Source organism: Terrapene carolina, unplaced genomic scaffold (assembly GCF_002925995.2).
Source record: "Terrapene carolina triunguis isolate 2854851 unplaced genomic scaffold, T_m_triunguis-2.0 Scaffold23, whole genome shotgun sequence".
NCBI classification, from domain to species: domain Eukaryota; kingdom Metazoa; phylum Chordata; order Testudines; family Emydidae; genus Terrapene; species Terrapene triunguis.
This window is the reverse complement of record NW_020664374.1, coordinates 12,779,471-12,801,248: the sequence shown is the minus strand read 5'-3', so window position 1 is coordinate 12,801,248 and position 21,778 is coordinate 12,779,471. Positions and strand designations below refer to the sequence as shown.

General features: G+C 42.0%; 1 protein-coding gene across 4 annotated transcripts in view; it reads left to right on the top strand.

Moving 5' to 3' along the window:
- The window catches only part of LOC113406221 (rho GTPase-activating protein 6-like), a 450,389-nt gene that overhangs the window by 417,068 nt on the left and 11,543 nt on the right, over positions 1 to 21,778 (top strand). For all 4 annotated transcript variants that reach the window (XM_026649577.1, XM_026649580.1, XM_026649583.1 and 1 more), the window contains exons 7-10: positions 1,670 to 1,820; positions 4,300 to 4,448; positions 7,886 to 8,065; positions 16,955 to 17,052. In XM_026649577.1, the coding sequence (XP_026505362.1) occupies positions 1,670 to 1,820; positions 4,300 to 4,448; positions 7,886 to 8,065; positions 16,955 to 17,052 (578 nt within the window). The remainder of the gene's footprint in view (positions 1 to 1,669; positions 1,821 to 4,299; positions 4,449 to 7,885; positions 8,066 to 16,954; positions 17,053 to 21,778) is intronic.

Sequence of the window (21,778 nt, the reverse complement as noted above, 5' to 3'; positions counted from 1 at the left end):
CCACAAAGCAGGGTCTCATGGGCAGGGAAGTGTAATAATGGATTAAGAACAAATTGGCTGGTCTAGGCTTCATGCTCAAGTGTAGGAATCCCACACTTAATAGCAAGGCTCACAGTGAAAAGGGGACCCACAGGTTTTTACACCAGGCCCTTAAACACTCCCAAAGTGTCAACTTTGGACCAAGTTTGCATTCGAAAATGTGACATTTTCCACACTCATCTACATTTACATGATTTCCCATTGCTCAAGACTAAGATCAATGCAAGCATATACTTTCCTGGTGATTTGCCTGCTCTTCTGTCTGTGATTTGCCTGTAAACACCTCAGTCCACTACAAGTAGGTTGGGGGGGGAGGGGCCCTCATTTTTTGTTCCTAGCCACATTTACCTATAATTAGTCATTGGGATAATTTAAATATTTGAATTTCCCCTGCATACTAGCAAAGGTTTGAAGTACTGTACTCCTGGAAAACATAATTTCATAAATCACTATTTCAGTTTTGAATACAAGACTAACGGGGAGCATTCAGTTTGAAGAAGGCACATGCAGAATACTTCTGTGGGTGCTGGGGTAGCACACATACTGGAAAGGGGACTCTGACAATCTTTTACAGGGTTCAGTGTGCACTCCCTATGCAAAATTGGCAGTGTATAAGTAGAAGGTAGGGCTAATGACTTGGGGCTTGTCTACACTACCCGCTGGCTCGGTGGGCAGCGATCGATTCAGCGGGGGTCGATTTATCACGTCTATACTAGTCTATCGTTGCTGAAGACACCATGGTAAGTAGATCTAAGTACGTCGACTTCAGCTACGCTATTCACGTAGCTGAAGTTGCGTATCTTAGATCGACCCCGCGTGGTAGTGTCGACAAGCCCATAGACTCACCATGTCCGCTTTGGCAAGTCTATTGCTGCCAGCCGTTCTGGACTTCTCATTTCTTGTGCTCTTGATTGCGATTGTGGCTAGAAACAACAGTAGAACTCAGAATCTGTGATGAAGTCACTTTGCTGTTTGTTCACTTTTTAATGGTGATCACTTTGTGAAGATAAATAAATGGTTAGGAGAAGCAGGAAATATCAGCGCAAGGGGCCACAATGTGTTCGCAAACATGGCTTCTTGCTTCTAGAAACCTGGATTCCAATGCAATCTCCGGTCACAAGAGAAATTTGACTGTTGGCCTGTTCTTAGTTATTTATTCCTATTGTGAAAATTGCTACACTATACAGCATGACTTATAGTCTCTCTCTGCTCCTGAAGGGCTTAGGAGCTGAATAGTAGGGATAATGGAGCAAGGCTGTATGGGGAAACCGTGTCTATTACATACTCTTATTATAACTGGTTCCAGCAAGTATATTATTCTCTTATTTTAATGAGCATTAAATTAATTTGCACTCTGTTTTTGATAAAAGAATACCATAAATTAATTGAAAAACAGAAATATCCCCCTCCCCTTTTAAAAAAAATGAATCTGGCAGACACCAGGGATTCTGTATAATAATGGAAATAGTCAGCAACTAAATGTGAGTTGTGTGCCTGCCCTTCCCAGGAACAGCAAACATGAAATGTTAATGTGGGTAAATCCATATCTAAAAATATGTTCTCTTAGGTAATGTACTATAGTAATGAGGATGCAGTGGTTTGACTATTCTTTTGTCCTGATTTTTTCCAGTTACGGGAAGAGTTTGACCGTGGTGTAGATGTTGTGCTAGAAGAAGAACACAGCATCCATGACGTTGCTGCTTTATTAAAGGAATTTCTACGAGACATGCCAGATCCACTTCTCACCAAAGAACTTTACACCGCCTTCATCAACACTCTCTGTGAGCTTTACAACCTCTTCTTTGAGTTTTTTTCCACAAGCTCAGTTCTACATGCTCCACAAGGCCACTAATAACACTTTATTTAAGAGCCCTAGCCCTCTCTACTTCCAGTTCATTATAAATATTTGTGAATTCTCTCATATGTTGCAAAGGGCTTTACTTGCTTTTGATGCTGGATAGATACAGCACAGAAAAAAAATTCTCAGCAACATGGAGGTTATTCAATGTATATAGAAAATCACATTCTATCTATCCACATGCATACACACACCATATACATGGGGGTGGTATCCATATAATATATTAAGCCCTGATTCTGTAATTGGATCTGCAAAGGCAGATTAAAATCGATGGGGCTTGCTCAGATGGAAGAGTCTACCTCATTAGATCCAAATTTTGGATTGGTGGCTTTATGGAGTAATGAGGTAAAAGACAGAGCCATGTGATTATGCCACATTTCTCATGGACTTGATACCACTCTGCCCACTAATCCACTAATGCCTGGATTATTTCTAGTGTTCCAAACCTCTGAGCAGTTTCATACAGCCCCTCTCTAAAAAAATAATCATGCCAAAGAAATGTTTCTTTTCTTCAGCTATTGACTGGAATTAACCCAGACTGTCATGGGGCCCTAGCCCAGAGTGAACTCCACATGTCCAAAAGGAACTCACTGTCCAGTGTCCTCGGAGGGGTGCCTGATTGCTAGCCTCCCCCTGGGTTGCCTCCTCCTGTTGGTCACCTCTGTCTGGGTCTTCCATGGCCTAGCCTCTGGCCTGCACACTTGAAAGTTCAGTCCCCTCCTGGGGTACTCAAAGTCCCTTCAACAGCAGTCCCACATGAACATAAACAAAAAGTCTTTCACCCCTCCTCAGTTCACAGTTCTTTATTCCTCTGGTGTGGCACTGGGTCTCAGGACTGCTTCCTTGGAGTCTGGGTAATGCAAGTGGTTATCACTCCACTCCTTAAGCCAGGAGTCTGCCCCTCCTCCTGGAGCAGGGTGTACTTCAAAAGTCACTGTTTCTCTATAAGACAGGAACCTCCTCCCTTCTCCTGGAGGAGTAATTCCTCCTCCCTTCTCCTGGGTAGTAATTCAGGCAGTTTTCAACTCTCTCTTTAAGCCAGGAATCCTCATCTGTCCTCCTGGAACAGGCGGTAGTTAAACTTGCTGTACGACCTTAGCCAGCTTCTCCCACAGTTGCCCCTACCTAAGCCTCAGGGTACATCTACACTACCCGCCGTATTGGCGAGTAGTAATCGATCCCCGATCGCTCTGCCGTCGACTCCTGTACTCCACCACAGCGAGAGGCGGAAGCGGAGTCAACAGGGGAGTGGCGGCAGTCAACCCCGCGCCGTGAGGACACAAGATAAGTCAACCTAAGATACGTTGACTTTAACTACGCTATTCTCGTAGCTGAAGTTGCGTATCTTAGGTTGATCTCCCCCCCCCCCCCCCCCCCCCCAGTGTAGACCAGGCCTCAGAGTCAGAGAGTCTTGAGATTTTCTCAAGTGGCTTGGCTCTTTAAGGTTTGAAGTGGTGCACCACTTATTCCCAGGAATGCGTCCTCTCTATCAATAACCCCTATTCTATAAGGACCTTTCAAACCTTAAAGAGCCAAGCCACGTGATTGGGTGGGCTGACCACTGGACACCACCCCATCACACAGGCTGAAACCCAAGATCCAAATCTTACACCCAGATTCAAACTTCACGACAATTCATGGGCCTTACAACCATGGTTCAAAATACTCCTACCTGTCGAGGTCTCGAGCTGAAAATCTGAATTCAAGCTCTGCCAGATTTCTGAGTGTTTAAATTTAGCCCATATAAGAAAGATGTTCAACCTGCAAACTCATATGTATACTCAGATCCATCTGTGGGTTTCAGATTTGAGATCCAGTCTCAGGCCCATCTCACCTGTTGACTAACATTGCATTTAGAAGTATGAACTGGCTACAGACAGTGCAGAATTTATGTGCTCTTTCTTGCTACTTTTCAGGTTTCCTAGTCACACTCTAGGAAAGAAAGTTGTAAGAAAACTAATTAAAAATGGTTAAAGCATAAATACAAATAGAATACTTTAAAACTAAAATTCTCCTGAATGCCCAATATATGCAGCCACCAATATCCAGTATAAATATATATATATAAAGTGACAATAAGGCACATTAGGTCAAACCCTACTTTTGTTTCCAATAACTTAAGCAGAATTGAAATCTGAGATAGCAGACACTATTAATCCTACAACTCCACGATTGGCTGGGACAAGATCACAGAATAAAACATAAATATTTTGTGCAACTGATATATATTTAAAGTTGTATCAACCTACCTTTAAAAATGTATGGGAAACATGGACAGTAAAATCCTTAAACAATTCTTTTCTTATATTATTATTTTAGCTGGAGCATTACAGAGTGCATGTGCATTGCATTTAGGTTAGTTTCAACGTTTTTCTTATATTTTTCTTTTTCCCTCTTAGTATTAGAGCCAGATGAACAACTAAGCACCTTACAGCTTCTTATTTATCTTCTACCTCCCTGTAACTGCGACACCCTACACAGACTCCTGCAGTTCCTCTTTACCGTGGCTAGCCATGCAGAAGACAGCACAGACAAAGATGGCCAGGAGGTAGGTTCATATCATTCATGTTCTTTCACTTCCATTACTCCCTACTCTAAGGACATATTTATAAAGATGAGAAACTGAGAGCCTAGAATCATAAGCATTAAAGATGGAATAGACATAATATTGCCCTCCCTCTTGCCATCCAGTTGTTTACAACTGTATATTCCCGAGACTGTTATGTATTGTAGTTTTTAAATGACTCAGTCAATGAGGCATCCACCACTTCCTGTGGGAGATTCAGAGCCTAATAGTCTTCACTGTTAAGAAATAGCTAATTCAATCTTGCCCAATTTTTTCCTAGTTTAGTTTCATCCATTATATTATATGGAACAAAAGGCTGTGAGTCAAAGGACCTGCTTTTTATTCCTGACTCTGCCACTGACTTGCAGTGAGACATTGGGCAAGTCAGTTCACCTCTCTCTGCCTCATGTTTGCCATATATAAAATAGGGATAATGGGTGGGATCCACGAAGGGGTTTAAACGTTGCAATGCTGAGTGTCATGGCACCTAGAAAAATCACAGAACAACATTGCAACCCCGAAAGCCTGAGCTAGGCACCCAGGCTCCTTATACAATGATGGAGAGAGATAAGTGCCTAAGAATGCGACCCACAAAAGCCAGCATGCTATGCAGGGAGCTGCCTAAACTAGCCAATGGGAGATGCTGAGGAGAGGGGTATATGCTAAGCCTCTCCCCTCTCTCAGAGATGAGCACTTCCCTGCAACTTGGACTTAGGTGCCTATCTCTGCTAGTGATCGATGAACGTGAACCCCTCTCCTGGAATTAGGCTTGCCACATCAAATGGCCCTAGGAGTAGGGTCCTCCACTGATTTTTTTAGCTCAATGGTTAGAGGAGAGCCCTGTTCTAATCCTTCCTCTCCCTCTGTCAGAAGAGAGAATTTAAATCCAGGTCTCCCAAATCCCAGGTGAGTGCTCTAACCACTTGGATAAATGTTATAAAGTGGGTGCCTCCTCCATCTAGATTTTGAACGAGACCCAATCCGGTAGGTGTGCTCAGAGGCCACCTACTGAATCAGGCCCAGAACGCAACTTAGATGACCAAATGCCTGTCTTTCCCTGGTTCGTGAATTGCTCTGGGGCTTGTGTGGGATATAGGCATCCAGACACCTAAAGGAGACAGCAGTGCACAAGCCCAGAGGCAGAAACATAGGCGCCTAGAGAACGTTTACTTTATAAACTTTGGTACTGAGTGAGTTTAGGCGCCTACAGTGTTTAGTGAGAGTTTTGTGGATCATCGAAGTAGAGCCAAAAGCAGGACTTAGGCACCTAGGTCTGGGGTTTAGGTGCCAAGTATCTTTGTGGATCCCATCCCATGACACACTTACTTTTGTAAAGCACTTTGAGGTGTTTGGGTGAAAAACACAGTTATTATTTATTGTTAATTATTTATGGCTTCTAGCTGTAGCCCCTCGAGGAACCCTAAACAATTTTTGATGCAATCAGATATTTGGATGTCTACAGGTGGAATTTTCACAAACATTTAAATGGCTTAGGAGGACAAATCCTATTGAAAGTCAATAGTACTATGGCACTTAGGCATTTTTGAAAATCTCAACTAAATACTGCTATTTGCACACTCAGCTAGCAATTGGTGGAAAAGTACAGACACAATAATTAGGGATCTACCAAATTCATGGCCGTGAAAATCGCGTCACGGACTGTGAAAGCTGTCTTACCTGTGAAATCTGGTCTCCGGCCGTCTGGCTCTGAAGGCAGAGCGAAGAGCGGCTCCTGCTGCCTGGGCACCCAGCTCTGAAGGCAGCACCGCCACCAGCAGCAGCACAGAAGTAAGGGTAGCAATACTGTCCTTCTCCTCCCCCGCAGGATTGCGATCCCCTTTTGGGAGAGGGACCCTAAGCTGAGAAACGCTGCAGAGAAATCACACATTTTCATGGGTTGGTCACGACATAAATAGCAAATGTTGTGGCTGTGTTACAAAATGTGTTATGCACATCCACAAAATTTGCTATTTATGCCGTGACCGACCCACTAAAATTGTGTAATTTCTTTGTGATTTAAGTAGACCCCTAATAATGGAGGGTTTTAAAAAAAGAATTGGCCTGTAATAATATTTATTGTGCTAAGAATGTGCTACACCACTGAGGTCCTGATCCTGCACCAAGTTCTGTGTTGGTGCAGGAGGCCGCCCTTGTGAAACTAATCGCAGGGTTAGAGCCCAAAACTGCTTAAGAGAGTTGGTAGAGTAGCTGTGGCAAAGGTCTGAATTCTCCTTAGTAATGCATTTGCTCAGCTGCAGGTGCTGTGACAAAGCAAATTCGTGTAAACCATCCTGTCAGTATTATAAGAGTCAGGGTCAGTGTATGTAATGGGGCATCTGTTATAGATAATATATTATTCTGCTAACAGTTATTTAAGTTAATTAAAGCCCCAGTCCTGCAAAGACTTATACAGGTGATTAAGCAACTAGTCCCAAAGGACTGCTTGTATGCATAATGTTAATTGTGTGCATAAGTCTTTGCAAGATTGGAGCATAAATATCTTATTCATATAAGAAAATGCTTATTTTTAACCAAGGTGTTCATGAAATAGAATTCTACTCAACAAGATAGAACTTTAGCATGTACGTAAAGTAAGTGACCTACTGGACAAACTCAAAATAGTATTTGAAAGAATAATTATATTCTGGAAGCCTTCTGCTAGTTTTACAGACTATTTTGTGCCTTTTCCCCTTGTTTTAATAAATTACTTGAATATAGTTCAGATGTGGGGAAAAATAATGAATATGTGCATTTCTCCTCTTCCACCTCAAAATCTCCGCCCCCCACCCCAGTTGGTCAACATCAGGAATTTACATGCAGTCTTGTTTAGTGGAGTCCTGACAGCTTTTGCAGCATTCCCAAAATAGCAGCCAGATGGAGGCAAGTAGAGGAAGATCAACTGAATGACCTCCGCTCCTTGTAAATTTGACATTGGAAAATTGTCCTTAGTAATCCATATGACACATTTTTTCAGAGAATTTTTAGTCTATTCCTGTTATTACTTTGTATCTACTAGTTTAGCCAAGATCAGATGACTACAGGGGTAGAAGTGAAAAGAATTGGCCGTGTTCAAGAACCAAACAAGGGAAAGATTAATAAAAGTAATAAGCATGATCCTCAGTTGTTTAGGTATCTTGAGGATCTTGTGTACAGAGGGATATAAGGGCTTGTATTTATTCTATCCACCTGGAAGCACCATCGCCTGTTGAAAGTTGCAGCACTGGGGACCAATTCATTATCCTAAAGCGGTAGTACTTTGCTCAGGTTAGAGATTAGGTCCTATTCTTCTACTTCCGGGCTTTGTGAGAGGAGAATGTTGTGGAAACAATGAACTTCTTTAAGGTCAGAGAGAGAGAGTACCAACTAATGATCGATAGCCAGAAAAAACATGTCCCTAATTTATATTCTTTTTCTTCTAGGTTATTGGGAACAAAATGACATCACTGAACCTGGCCACCATATTTGGGCCTAACCTGTTGCACAAGCAGAAGTCTACAGACAAAGAATTCACTGTTCAGAGTTCAGCTCGAGCTGAGGAGAGTACTGCAATCATTGCTGTTGTACAAAAGATGATTGAAAACTATGAAACCCTTTTCATGGTAGGTGAATGTTCCTTAATATTACACTAACTGATTTTGAATTTGACTCTTCAAGTCAGGATATCCTAGATGGTGTTACCAAGAAGTTGAATTGAACTACGTTCAAATAAATTATGCAAACATTGTTATACGAAGGAATGATTAGCATTGGTTGAATGCAATTGGTAAGCAGGCTACATCTTCTTACTTTAGGAAGTGAGCTTTGTAATGAGGGTTAAGCATTAAAAATGGGTAGATAAAAAAACTTCTTGCACATAAGGGCAAATGTATCCTGACTGATCAGGTTCTCTCAAAGATTTAGGAAGGAACCTTGTTTAAGCTGCACAAAATATTTATATATCTAGAGAAAGATGCTAAGTTAGTTCCTAGATGATTTTTTCTGCTTTTGTGTGATTGAATTTTTTATTAAGTTGTGAGTTAAACAATGCAGCAAAGTAATACAATTAATGAAAATCCCCCCCTTTGTCTGAGCCAGGAGGGGAAAGAGAAACCTTTAGCCACTTCAAGGATTGGTGCCAGCCCCTTACCCCACATTGACTTGAGGAGAGACAGGTATGGGGGGTGCTCTTAGTAGGCTGACTGTTTGGACAGAAGGGGTGCAGCATAAGCCTATTGGTTCTTAGGCACCCAAAGGGAGAAGTTATAAGTAAGCCTGCAGGTTTGTCACGGAAGTCACGGATTCCGTGACCGCCGTGACGTCTGCAGTGGCCAGTGAGCCTGGCTCAGGAGCAGCTCAGGCAGTCTCGGGCCACCCCACCCCACCCCTCCAGCAGCAGCAGAGTTTGACTGTGGGAGGGGGCAGGGTTGGGGCGCGGGACAGGGTGAGGCGGGCTCTGGGTGCGCTTAACTGGGTGGCTCCCCGGAAGCGACGACATTCCCCTTGCTCAGCTGCTAGGTGGAGACATGGCCGCCTCCGGCTGTAGGCATCACCCCTGCAGTTCCCATTGGCCGCAGTTCCCGGCCAATAGGAACTGCGAAGCCAGCACTCGGGGCGGAGGCAGGATGCAGAGCTGCCTGGCCACGCCTCTGCCTAGCAGCTAAGCAAGGGGGATGTCACTGCTTCCGTGGAGCCCCCCAGGTAAGCACCGTCCAGAGCCCACCTCACCATAGGCTCCTATGCCCCTATCCCCTCCCACATCCACTCTCTGCTGCAGGGGGAGAGGCACGGAGCCAGGTAGGGAGCCTGCCGGCCTCTCCCTCCCCAGCACCAGTGGGGTTCCCGGGCTGAACACTCCCCCCCCCACCCCCGCCCAGCACTCAGGCTGCTCTCCCCCAGCCCCCTCCCTCCCCCAAGTTTTAGTCAGTATATAGTAAAAGTCATGGACAGGTCACGGGATGTGAATTTTTGTTTACTGCCTGTGACCTGTCCGTGACTTTTACTAAAAATACCCATGACTAAAATGTAGCCTTAGTTATAAGTCCTTCTCTCTGCCCAAGGGCACCATTCTGGGCTGTAAAGAAAAGCTTGGATTACAAAGAAAGGACGACCTGCACTGGACAAGTTATTGCTGCATAGTTCCCAGATGTGTTACTTAATAAAGTTGTGGCCTAGTTAAATCACATTCCCGGCGTCTTGTCTTTCTTCCTATTGTCTACAAAACTATCACTCAGTTTAGTACAGCTCTCCAAGCTCTGGTCAAGTGAAAAATTCTCTGATTTATGATCTTGGCTTAAGAGAGCCTCTGGACTGGAATAACAGGCTAGTGCAGGTCTGAATTGTCAGTGGTATCCTTCCTTCATTTTAAGGAAACTAAATTCACACAAATGTCATGAAGAAAAAGAAAACTTTTAAATCTTAGAATGGTAAGAATAGTTATGTGTTCTGTTTTGTTTTGTTTTCCATTATAACTAAGTAGCAGCATTCATTGTACTACTGGTGATCAGTTCTCAAAACAGGAAGACAAAAGAAAGGGAACTGTAATGATAGAGCATAGATGGGAGCTGGGGAGAAGATCGGAAAATCTGTAATGTGGTAGCATAGGTTTGAGGAACGTAACACAATGTGGAACATACTGCAGAGCAGGACATAGCTGGGGAGAGAAGGGCATGAGAAAGTGAGAGTGAACACTGCTTGCCAGGTCCAATAACAGCAACAGATGAGCTGCTCTGTCTTTCTTTCATACTGTATTTCCTTCCATTACATCCTGTGCATTATTTTTTATTCTTGTTCCAGTGAAACATTCAGCAATTTGTTTTTCTTTTGCTTTTACAGTTCAGGAACATTGCTGGTATATTTTTCCTTCTAGGGAAAAAAATGATGGAACTGTGCTCCTGTGAGAGTTGCTGCTTGCTTGGAGCACTGCTGGCAATAATGATTTTGTTACAGCAAGTTTACATAAAACAAATGTTGAAGTATTATTATTTTTGTTTCACTGAACGAACATTTTATGGAACAGCCACCTCTCAGCACATTACCCTCTAGGCACACATTCAGATTTTTAATGTGGAAAGGGTGGGGTTTAGGGATTGACTAACCTACATATGGACTCTTTTAATTGTGACAGTTTTATTCCTTTATCTCTTCAGTGCTAGCATTTTTATCTGAAGGTTAAACTCGGTGCAGGGAAAACAGAAATAATTTTCTTCCGTTTTCTGGAGTAGCTTTTCAGTTTTTGGAGTGAGATTAAAGTCTGTGCATCTGAATGCCAGACTAAATGGATAGCTGGATTCAGGGGGAAACTATACCTACCCAAATGCTCTTTTTATGACTAAAGTATATTGGTTTGAAACATTCAGAAATGTACAGCACACAAGCATCTCTGGAGATTTTGCTCTTCCCAGGGTTTAACATACAGAGTGGTTTGTTGTTTACTTGTGCCTGTTTTCAGGAATGAAACTACGTTCCATGTCAGTAGTTGTTTTTAAGTATAGTAGTGTCAAACGTCTTGTACTTATTGTTTCATAGGAACACCATGGGTCTATATTCATTTTGTTAATGTCACTATTGGGGTTCAATTAAATGTTTTTTTGTTCTCTGTGAAATTAGCACACTGCATCCTTTGCAAAGTTGCTGGGTTGCTGGGAACAGACCTGTAAATTTATTTGTAGCAGAACTCTGATGATTCCCAATCAGGCAGCAGCAAATTGTTAGCCAAACCCCAGGGAGTGGGGGAATGCCAGGACTGCTGTTTATAGTTATTGTTTGACATTTGTACTACTTTCAAATTGAGAAACAGCTGGACTAGAGCATGCAGCCACAGTATATAACATACAGTGCATTACTGCCAGGGTGATTTTTTTGGTTTGGTTTGTTTTTTTTAACACTATGACTGGCTTCAGCATTGAGAGTGGAACAAGGTTTGTGAAATAAAATCTAATAGAAACAATGTGATATTTGGCCCAGACCACAGACTTCAGAATGGTTTTGAGTTATTTCTGGGTCAAAAAGATTCTCTTTGTCAGAAGGATCCCAGATAATTATGAACTGCTTAGATTTCTAAAATAGATTCCACCAATTCAGATTAATGCCAGCAATCTAAAGTGAATTTACTATAGTAGAGATATTCTGACCACCATTCCGGGCTCAATTGTGCATTTATTTTGGTTCCCAAATTCCCTTTGATTACAGTGGGATTTAGAGGTGCAGTTATATAGGATAGGGTCCTATAAAAGACTGCTGGTCTCCAGCTCCCTAACTAAGGCCCTAGTCATGCAACTGAATCCCAGTAGGTGGACTCATACACCCACATCATGTCCCATTGACTCCATTGGAGTTCTGCATGGGTGCAGGAGTCCAAGCTGCCAAGTGTCATGCATTTAGCACCCCCGATACACATTCCTGCATCTCAGGTGAATTCTCACATATCTAGCTCAGCTGCAGCGAGGCAGCAGGCATTTGCCTGCAGTTCCCCATTTTCATTGCTAGAGGCCACTATGGCACTCCCTGAGCAGGCAGCTAGGCACCATTTCTCCATGGCAGTGGTTTTCAAACTTTTTTTTATGGGGACCCAGTTGAAGAAAATTGTTGATGCCCATGACCCAACGGAGCCGGTGATGAGGGGTTTGGGGTGTGGGAGGGGCTCAGGGCTGGAGCAGAGGGTTGGGGTGCTGTGGTGAAAGCTGCGGGGTGGGGCTGGGAATGAGGAGTTCAGGGTGTGGGAGGGGGCTCTGCGCTGGGGCAGGGGGTTGGGGTGCAGGAGGGGGTCAGGGCTCTGGGGTGGGGCCAGGGATGAAGGGTTTGGGGTGCAGGAAGGGGTTCCAGGTGTGGGAAGGGCTCAGGGCTGGGGCAGTGGGTTGGGGCTCGGACTTACCTCCGGCGGCTCCTGGTCAGCGGCACAGCCGGGGTGCAGAGGCAGGCTTCCCACCTGTCCTGGCACTGCGGACTGCGCTGCGCCCCAGAAGCGGCCAGCAGCAGGTCCGACTCCTGGGCGGAGGAGCGCAAGCAGCTTTGTGCGACTCTTGCCCACAGGCACTGCCCCTCCCCACCCCCGTTCCCACTGGCTGGTTCCCACGGTTTGAAAAACACTGCTCCATGGTCCTCCTGCTAGATCTAAGTCAGGAATGAGCAGCTGGGAGACAGCACAAGATGAGACCTCATAACAGTTCCAGGCTTCCTCAGCTACACCATTTCTAGCTACCTGAAGGGCCCCTATCAGCATGTATCTTCTATTCTGACAGTCTCCTGCCCTCCTGGAACCCTAGCACCCACCTACCTCCCAGCAGCCACCAGCATTATCAACAGCCCCATCAACCCCCCAGCTTCCGTCTCTGTGCATCCCCACCACCACTGCCAAGTTTTGTGCAGCTCCATGACCTACCCTCAGCAGGTTGTATGCAAATCATTCACTCGTATGCAAATGAATTACGTTTGCATAAAATGTTAAACATGAAGCAAAACAAAACTAGGGTGTTATGAGAAGTCCACCAGCCTAAATCCAGTTGCAGGATCAAGGTTTAAGTTGCTTCATTCACCTTATTTAAAATTCTACATACATTATGTAGCCAGCTGTTTTCATTGTATAGATTCTTCCCCTCCCCCATAAATCTATTAGAGTTTTCAGGGAATTGTTTAGTTTTATATTTGTAAGGGGAAATGTTGACACTTCAAACTTTTTTTTATTTTGGCCAAAGTCCTGTTTACTGAATACTTTTATGATTAGCAACTTGATGTTACTTACTCAATGTAGTATGCAGGAGGAAGAAAACTCTGCTTTCCCCTCAAATTTTCTTTAGAACCAAATCCATTGTTCACAAAGGCCACATAAATTGAGAGGTCACAAGGCTAGGTTATGGCAGTAGGATTCCAAAAGGGCACTCCTGTAGAAAAAAGATTGATTATTTAAGGACTGATAAACAAACACTCAAAATGTAAGCAAAAGAGAAAATTGTGCATGGACATGCACAATTATTATAAAGATTTTATATCTATTTTAATTAATGAGCATTTATTTATCTTCAATTACCGGTATTTCCTTTGTTGTTGAAGCTTTTGCCCATTCTGTGCCTTGAGTGTGTTTATAAATATTAAAGTTTTATGACAATTACTGCATAGTCCAAAGAAATACAAGTGATGTATCTCCAAATACTTCCTTAAACACCCCCTCATCCCCAAGGAATCTATTAGGAATCCTATTCGTATTTCCCAGTAAATGCCTGGGAGAACAAATGAACTGTGCAACTTGACCTGAACATCATTTGATTGTTAACTCTGACAAACTGAGGCCAGAAACAGACTGCATAGTTTACTGAGGGTATGTTTACATTGCAATTAGACACCCACAGCCGGCCCATGACAGCTGACTTGGGCTTGCAGGGCTCGGGCTAAGGGACTGTTTAATAGTGGTGTAGATGGTCGGGCTTGGGATGGAACCTGAGCTCTGGGACACCCCAACCCCCTGCCAGGTCCTAGAGCCAAGTCTCCAGCCTGAGTCTGAACATCTACGCCACAAGTAAACAGCCCCTTAGCCCGAGCTCCGCGAGCCCAAGTCCACTAGCACAGGCCAGCTGCCCGTCTTTCATTGCAATGTAACCATCCCCTGAGACTGTTCTGCTTCCAGATCCACCCATCACGAACAAACCAGACATGGTTAGTTCAGGTTTTTCAGGTGATTTCTCTGTTACAGCATTGCATGGGAAGCAATGAATTCTCTGATGTAATTTGGACCCCACACATTTAAAGTTTGGTAGATAAAACTTCAGTATGTAAATTGCACCTGGAAAACACACTGGCAGCCAGTGCAGATCCTTGAGTAATAGTGCAACATGCTCCCAGTGAGCGAACCCTTGCTACCTCCTCAAGACAAGTTGCCATATGCTGCAGCAGTTGAAGTTGCCAAGTGGTTTTAAGGTTGAGCTCCATGTAGAGTGCATTGCAATAATTCAGTTGGGAGGTGATAGGTCATAGATCTCTGTGGCGAGGTCCAAGTCCAAAAGAAGATGGCACAGCCTCTTAACTAGCCTTAAAGAGTGAAAAGCCTTTAGGAAAGATGTGGATAAAGAGGAGAGAGTCCAGAGGAGAGCAACAAAAGTAATAAAAGGTTTAGAAACCTTGACCTTTGAGGAAAGGTTAAAAATACTGGGCATGCTTAGTTTTGAGAAAAAAAGACTGAGGTCTTCAAGTATGTTAAGAGCTGTTATAAAGAGGACAGTGATCAGTTGTTCCCCAGGTCCACTGAAGGTAGTACAGGAAGTAATGGGCTTCAGCAAGGGAGATTTAAATTAGATATTAGGAAAATCTTTCTAACCGGAAGGGTAGTTAAGCTCTGGAATAGGCTTCCAAGGGAGCTTATGGAATTCCCATCATTGGAGATTTAAAAACAGTTTGGACAAACACCTGTGAGAGGTGGTCTAAGTTTACTTGGTCGTGCCTCAGTGCAGGGGCAACATAAGGTTCCTTCCAGCACTACGTTTCTATGATTCTGTAATCTCAGTCTTGACCAGATAGACTGTCACCCAGCTCACCATCATCCAAGCCACAGTCTTAGTTATTTGCTGTGTAAGATGATCAACAACTGCTCTGGCCAGGTCTGATGAAATGGAGAGACAGTCGGCTATCATTCACAAACAAGAGACAGAAATATTCAGATCCTCACCCTATCTGCCCCTGCAAATGCTGAACAGAAGGGAGGGAGAGAAGAGAATCGTATGGCACTGCATGTGGGAGCACCTTGTGGGTAGATAAGCAGTCTGACAATATTATCCTGTGTATCATTTCAACAAGAGCCATTCCAAAACAACACTTAGCTCTCTCTACTAACAACTCTGGCTGTTCCAGCAGCACTTCATGGTCAGTCGTATCAAAGGCACCCAAAAGATACTGTATAACAAAATGGACACTTAAAGTCTGGCTCTTGGACTGAGATTTTTTAAAGGACCTAAGGCAGAGTTAGGTGCACAGTTCCCAAGGCCTAGGCACCACTCAAGTCCCACTTTTGCCTCTGGCACTTGTGGCCCTGAGTGGAAATTGGACTCCTAACTTCCTTAGGCCCCTTTGATAATCCTGATTTAAGCTCCTAAATAAATGGCCTGATTTTAAAAGTACTTAACACTCAGCAGCTCCCATTGAAATTAAATAATTGGATAACTGAACAGAATCGGGCCCACTGGACACCAGCCTACCCAAGAAGCAAGCTGGTTTTCAACTGCAGAGAATGTGCTGCAACCAGGTCCTGGCCCTCACTACAAACATCGAGGCAGGATTCCAACGAAACTCAAGACTGGTACTGCCTTCAGTCAGCAGCATTTGACACAGCCTATAAGGCAGGTCTGCTACTGAAACTGGCCAAAGTGATCCCCTGCATGCGGATTCACAGGCTGCTGAACTGCATGCTTAGCAACTAAAGGATGTACATATACCTCATAGGTCAAATAGGCTACCACAAGGCTCTGTACACTCTTCAATGTATACACAAGCAATATGCCTGAAACAGTAGTGCAGAAGTTTGCATATGCTGATGATTTGCACTCGCAACTCAGCCCCATATCTGTAAAGAACTTGAAGTGACCCTTACATCTGACATTAAGATCATGGAGGAGTACTTCCAAAAGTGGCAGCTGAGACCAAATTCAGGCAAATCAGTAGTCTCTACTTTCCACCTAGACAATAGAATTGCACAAAACACTCAGTTGAGTTTTGTTGTGAAACTGTGCGTTATGACCCAAAGTCAATCTATCTCAGTATCATTCTTGACCACACACTGACCTTTCATGACCACCTCAAAAAATAGCCTCTAAAGTGAAGACTCGCATCAACGTTATTCAGAAGTTAGCGGGAACAAGTTGGGGATCAACTGCCCCAGTGCTATACCCAACTTGTGGGTAAGCAGCTGAATCAGACCATGCTAATCATCATGAGAACTTTAAAATTAACACATCTACTGTGGCTATCTCTATTAGCAAACATCGAATCTCCAGCTATCCATTGATATAGCCATAGAATGAGAACTTAAACGTGCCAAAGATTACCAGCACTTCCCATTCAGACGGTTATGGATAACATACCCTAACAATGCCTGAAATTGAAAAAAAACCACTGTGGACCATGTGACCACCTCATGTCTCTGGATCTGGCCAGGGAATGGCAAAGTGTGCGCACCTCATCTACCATTCTAAACAAGCACATTACAGACGCCCCCGGGTTACACAAACCCGACTTATGCAAATCCTCAGTTACGGAAAAAGTTCTGTAAGTGATAGTGGTCACTTAATACTGACATACAAGGTGGTTTTTAGTCCTATATACATCTGTGTTGTATGTATTTTTCTCTGATGTATGAGTGTGTATATGCATAGTTATTATATCAACTTATATATACACAGTATTTTATATAATTGTGCACAATTTTATTTTCATGCACAAGTCTCGTGTTTTAAAATGGGCATAATAAAAAATTAAAATACACTGTAGGATATTCTTCTGCAACTAACTTCTTAATGTTGTTTTCATTGTAGGTTCCCCCTGACCTACAGAATGAAGTGCTAATTAGTTTGTTAGAGACTGACCCAGATGTTGTGGACTATTTGCTGAGAAGGAAAGCTTCCCAGTCATCGTGAGTAATCTGTTTTTTCATCATCTCTGTTCCTGCTGGGAATTTTCATTTTCCATTGGAAGTGTTCAAAAGATTCTAGTTTTCCTCAGTTCTTGTGTATATTCTCTAAAGGAGTCAGAGAGTGCTCCCTATGACATTGACTCTGCCAAAGAAATTACGCCTCTTCAACATTGTTTTCTAAAGACAAAACTTAACTGTTTATAAGAAAGGTTTGTGTACTGCTGCAGAGAACATACCATTAGGTGTACATAAATATATTCAGTGCATATAACCTAGTAACCCACTGGTACATGTCTTGTGTTTGTTGTGGTCTTGTGCTTTTGGTAACACAACACATATATTACACTATCATTGACATATACCCTGCAGTGCCTTAACAGAATCATGGCTAGCAGTTTGGCCAGTCTGTTACCCTCTTCCTATCATACACATTCATAAGCTTCCAAAGTAGACACGACATTGCTAACACTCTGATTGCTATAATAGAAAGTGTATTGACAATGGATGGACAGATCTAGCAGTGTGTTTAATGAAAGGCATGAAGAGGAAGAAAAAAAAAAACCTGCCAATCACCAGAGCAAATATGGTACACAAAATATACATATTCTTCTCTGTTAAATACATGATCTATGCCTGCCTATACCCATGTGCCTCGATGCTATAACTTTATACATTTGGAATAGTGAGACTGCTATCTCTCTTATAGAATTCCTTCTAGCCCTAGTAAGTCCCAGGATATCAGACCTTAAAATCATAACATTGTTATTTATGGCAAAGCTATTTAAGATAATTTTTTTTAGGAGTTTCCTAGATTGAAAACTATTTGGGACAGGGTGGACTGTATCTTGTGGATGTGGAAAGTGGATGTGGAAAGTGCCTAGCACATTGTGGTTGCTTCCAGAATAAATAGTAAGTTTCTGAAATCCACCAGCAATGATTTTTCTGTGGTGTCGTACAGTCACATCATTTCAAATGTATGCCAATAAAAACCTTTATGTTAGACCTCACCATCTATGGTATATAGAGATGTATGATTGTGTTTCACGTATGGATACATGTTCTGATTTATCATAGACTTAAGTCACAAAACGTTGTGCATGTGAAGGTTTATTCTTAAATCCTTCACTGAATGCTCTCAAAGCTTATTGATCTTTCCTTGCGCATCCTTGTTTTTCAGCCAACATGCACACATGCAGGGGACAGTGGATATCTTGTGCAAATGACAAGTTCCTCCTCCCACCCCTCAAGGAAAGGTTTTCAGTGACATTAGGAGCTAATAGGTGCAGTACTATCTGTTTGTTGTACTTTAGAATATTAAAATGTCCCTGAGAATGGAAATATGTGTTGTCATTTTTCTTTTACCTGGCTACCAACTGATTTATGAAAGACGCACTTTTCTTTGCTATTTATGTTGATGCAAGTATGTTTTCAGCTGTGATTGGAAACTTTTGGGTAAGAATTTGGCTAGGAGATCAGAAGGAATATTGGCTCAGTGTTAATGCAAGGGATGTGCTGTTTTTAACAGATGGGTATGTTGCAGAAAATAATTTGCATTTAAAGACGTGGGAGCATTTTTTTGGCCACATATATCTTGGTTATTTTTCCTGTGAGAAGAGGGAGGCAGTAGAGAACAAGGGAGATGTCTACATAGATTTAATCAAAATGAGCCTCCAAATTATAACCACATTCCTTAATGGATTTTGCTGACCATGTACGTGAGTATGGATTTCAGTTTGGACCTATGGGATGGAAAACTTTACATATTCCTCAATAATTAAATAGACAAGCTCCATCCGCAAAGAAATTAATTGTTCTCACACACTATGCTATAAAACCAACTTCAACATTTTATTCTCATGCAAATTATCCTGAGGCTACTACAACTGGTGCATGCACTGGACCAGCCTTCCACATCTATGCTTTTAATGCCACTGAAAAATTTCTTGACTCTGTTTTAGCCATAACATAGCAATCTCTTTGTTTTCCTCCTCAAAGGCAGACAAAACGGAGTTTGCCTCATTTTCCACTTCTCTTAAGAGTTGAGTATCTTGTATGAAACATCAGGGAAAGGTAATAGGGTTGAGCATTGAGAAGTGCTAATTGCTATTAACATTGCACTAATTACCACATCGGATGTTGTGGATAATTTCCCTGACATTTTTATACTTCGCATTAATGACGATGAAGCTTTGGAGTCTCCAGCTGCAAAGTGAACCAAATCTAAATTACCTCTACATAAAAATAGTTCCTTAAGACCATTTATGGTTTACCATGTTTAAGTAGTCATCATAGAGTAAAAATATTTGAAAATGATAGATTTTTTTGTTTGAAGTTCTCTTTAGATAATGGTTTTTAATCGGGCTATCCATTAATCACAGCTAACTTACGCGATTAATTCAAAAAATTAATCGTGATTAAAAAAATTAATCGTGTGAATCACTGTTTTAATCGCATTGTTAAACAATAGAATATCAATTGAAACTTATTAAATATTTTTGGATGTTTTTCTACATTTTCAAATATATTGATGTCAATTACAACACAGAATACAAAGTGTAGACTGCTCACGCTATATTACTATTTTTTATTACAAATATTTGCAGAGGAAAAATTATAAACAAAAGAAACAGTATTTTTCAGTTCACCTCATACAAGTACTGTAGTGCAATCTCTTTATCATGAAAGTGTAACTTACAACTGTAGATTTTTTTTTGTTACATAACTGCACTCAAAAACAAAACAATGCACAACTTTAGAGCCTACAAGTTCACGCAGTCCTACTTCTCGTTCAGCCAATTGCTAAGACAAACAAGTTTGTTTACATTTACGGAAGAGAATGCTACCCACTTCATTTTATGTCGCCAGAAAGTGAGACTAGGCATTTGCGTAGCACATTTGTAGCTGGCATTGCAAGGTATTTACGTGCCAGATATGCTAAATATTCGTATGCCCCTTCATGCTTCGGCCACCATTCTGATGACGCTCGTTAAAAAAAAAAGTGTTAATTAAATTTGTGACTGAACTCCTTGGGGGAGAATTGTATGTCTCTGGCTCTATTTTACCCACATTCTGCCATATATTTCATGTTATAGCAGTCTCGGATGATGACTCAGCACATGTTGTTCATTTTAAGAACACTTTCGCTGCAGATTTGACAAAACACAAAGAAGGTACCAATGTGAGATTTCTAAAGATAGCTACAGCACTCAAACCAAGCTTTAAGAATCTGAAGTGCCCTCCAAAATCTGAGAGGGATGAGGTGTGGAGCATGCTTTCAGAAGTCTTAAAAGAGCAACACTCCGATGTGGAAACTACAGAACCCGAACCACCAAAAGAGAAAATCATTCTTCTGCTGGTGGCATCTGACTCAGATGATGACAATGAACAGGCATCAGTCTGCACTGCTTTGGATTGTTATCGAGCAGAACCCGTCATCAGCATGGATGCATGTCCTCTGGAATGGTGATTGAAGCATGAAGTGACTTATGAATCTTTAGTGCACCTGACATATATATATCTTGCGACGCCGGCTACAACAGTGCCATGAGAACACCTGTGCTCACTTTCAGGTGACATTGTGAACAAGAAGTGGGCAGCATTATCTCCTGCAAATGTAAACAAACTTGTTTGTCTGAGTGATTGGCTGAACAAGAAATAGGATTGAGTGGACTTGTAGGTGCTAAAATTTTACCTTGTTTTATTTTTGAATGCAGTTATTTTTTTGTACATAATTCTACATTCATGATAAAGAAATTGCACTACAGTACTTGTATTAGGTGAACTGAAAAGTATTATTTCTTTTGTTTTTTACAGTGCAAATATTTGTAATAAAAAATAAATGTAAAGTGAGCACTGTACATTTTGTATTCTGTATTGTAATTGAAAGCAATATATTTGAAAATGTAGAAAACATCCAAAAATACTTAAATGGTATTCTATTATTGTTTAACAGTACGATTAATCGCAATTAATTTTTTTAATCGCTTGACAGCCCTAGTTTTTAATCAATACTAATCTGTGACATAGAGGTGAAAGGTTGCATGTTAAGTCGTACAATCCCTCTCCAACTGGAATTGGAATATAGATTTCCCTACAATACTTAGAGACTATATTCTCTATTTTATTCTATATAGGTTTTCATACTGCACTCATCACTGTAATATCTGAGTGCCTTGAAGTAGTGCATTAAGCCATGTGACTACACATCTGTCGCCTGATGTTTGTTCTGTCATCCTCTCCCCAAAGAAAGAGGCATGTGCAATGGAGTGTCTTGTTTTCGTAGTGTGTATCTTTATATCTGTTGCTATGTGTTTATGTTAGAAAAGACAAGGTCAAAGAACTGTGCCTTGCATTTGCAGCAGAAGATGGTGAGGTTTGTGATGATTCTTAGTTCTTGGGGGAGTTCATTCCAGTCTCAGATGCTGCTACACCATTGCACTATATAAGAGTTGCCTCTTGCAAGAGAGAATGATGATTATTCTTTTTTTGGAAGCCTTAAAATATTGAGAGAGAGAGAGAGACTCCTTGCTCAGACCAGCATGCTGTCTAGATTTTTATGTTTTTATGGCCCTTGATTCCAGTGGGAAGATAGGAATGAATCCTGAGTAGAAGATTCATTAGTAGTAATAGTAGTAGTATTTATAATGCAGCCATCCTAGCAGTATCTGGGTGACATTACATCAATTTAGAAGGACATCAGTTCCCTCAAGGAAATGAACAAGGCTCC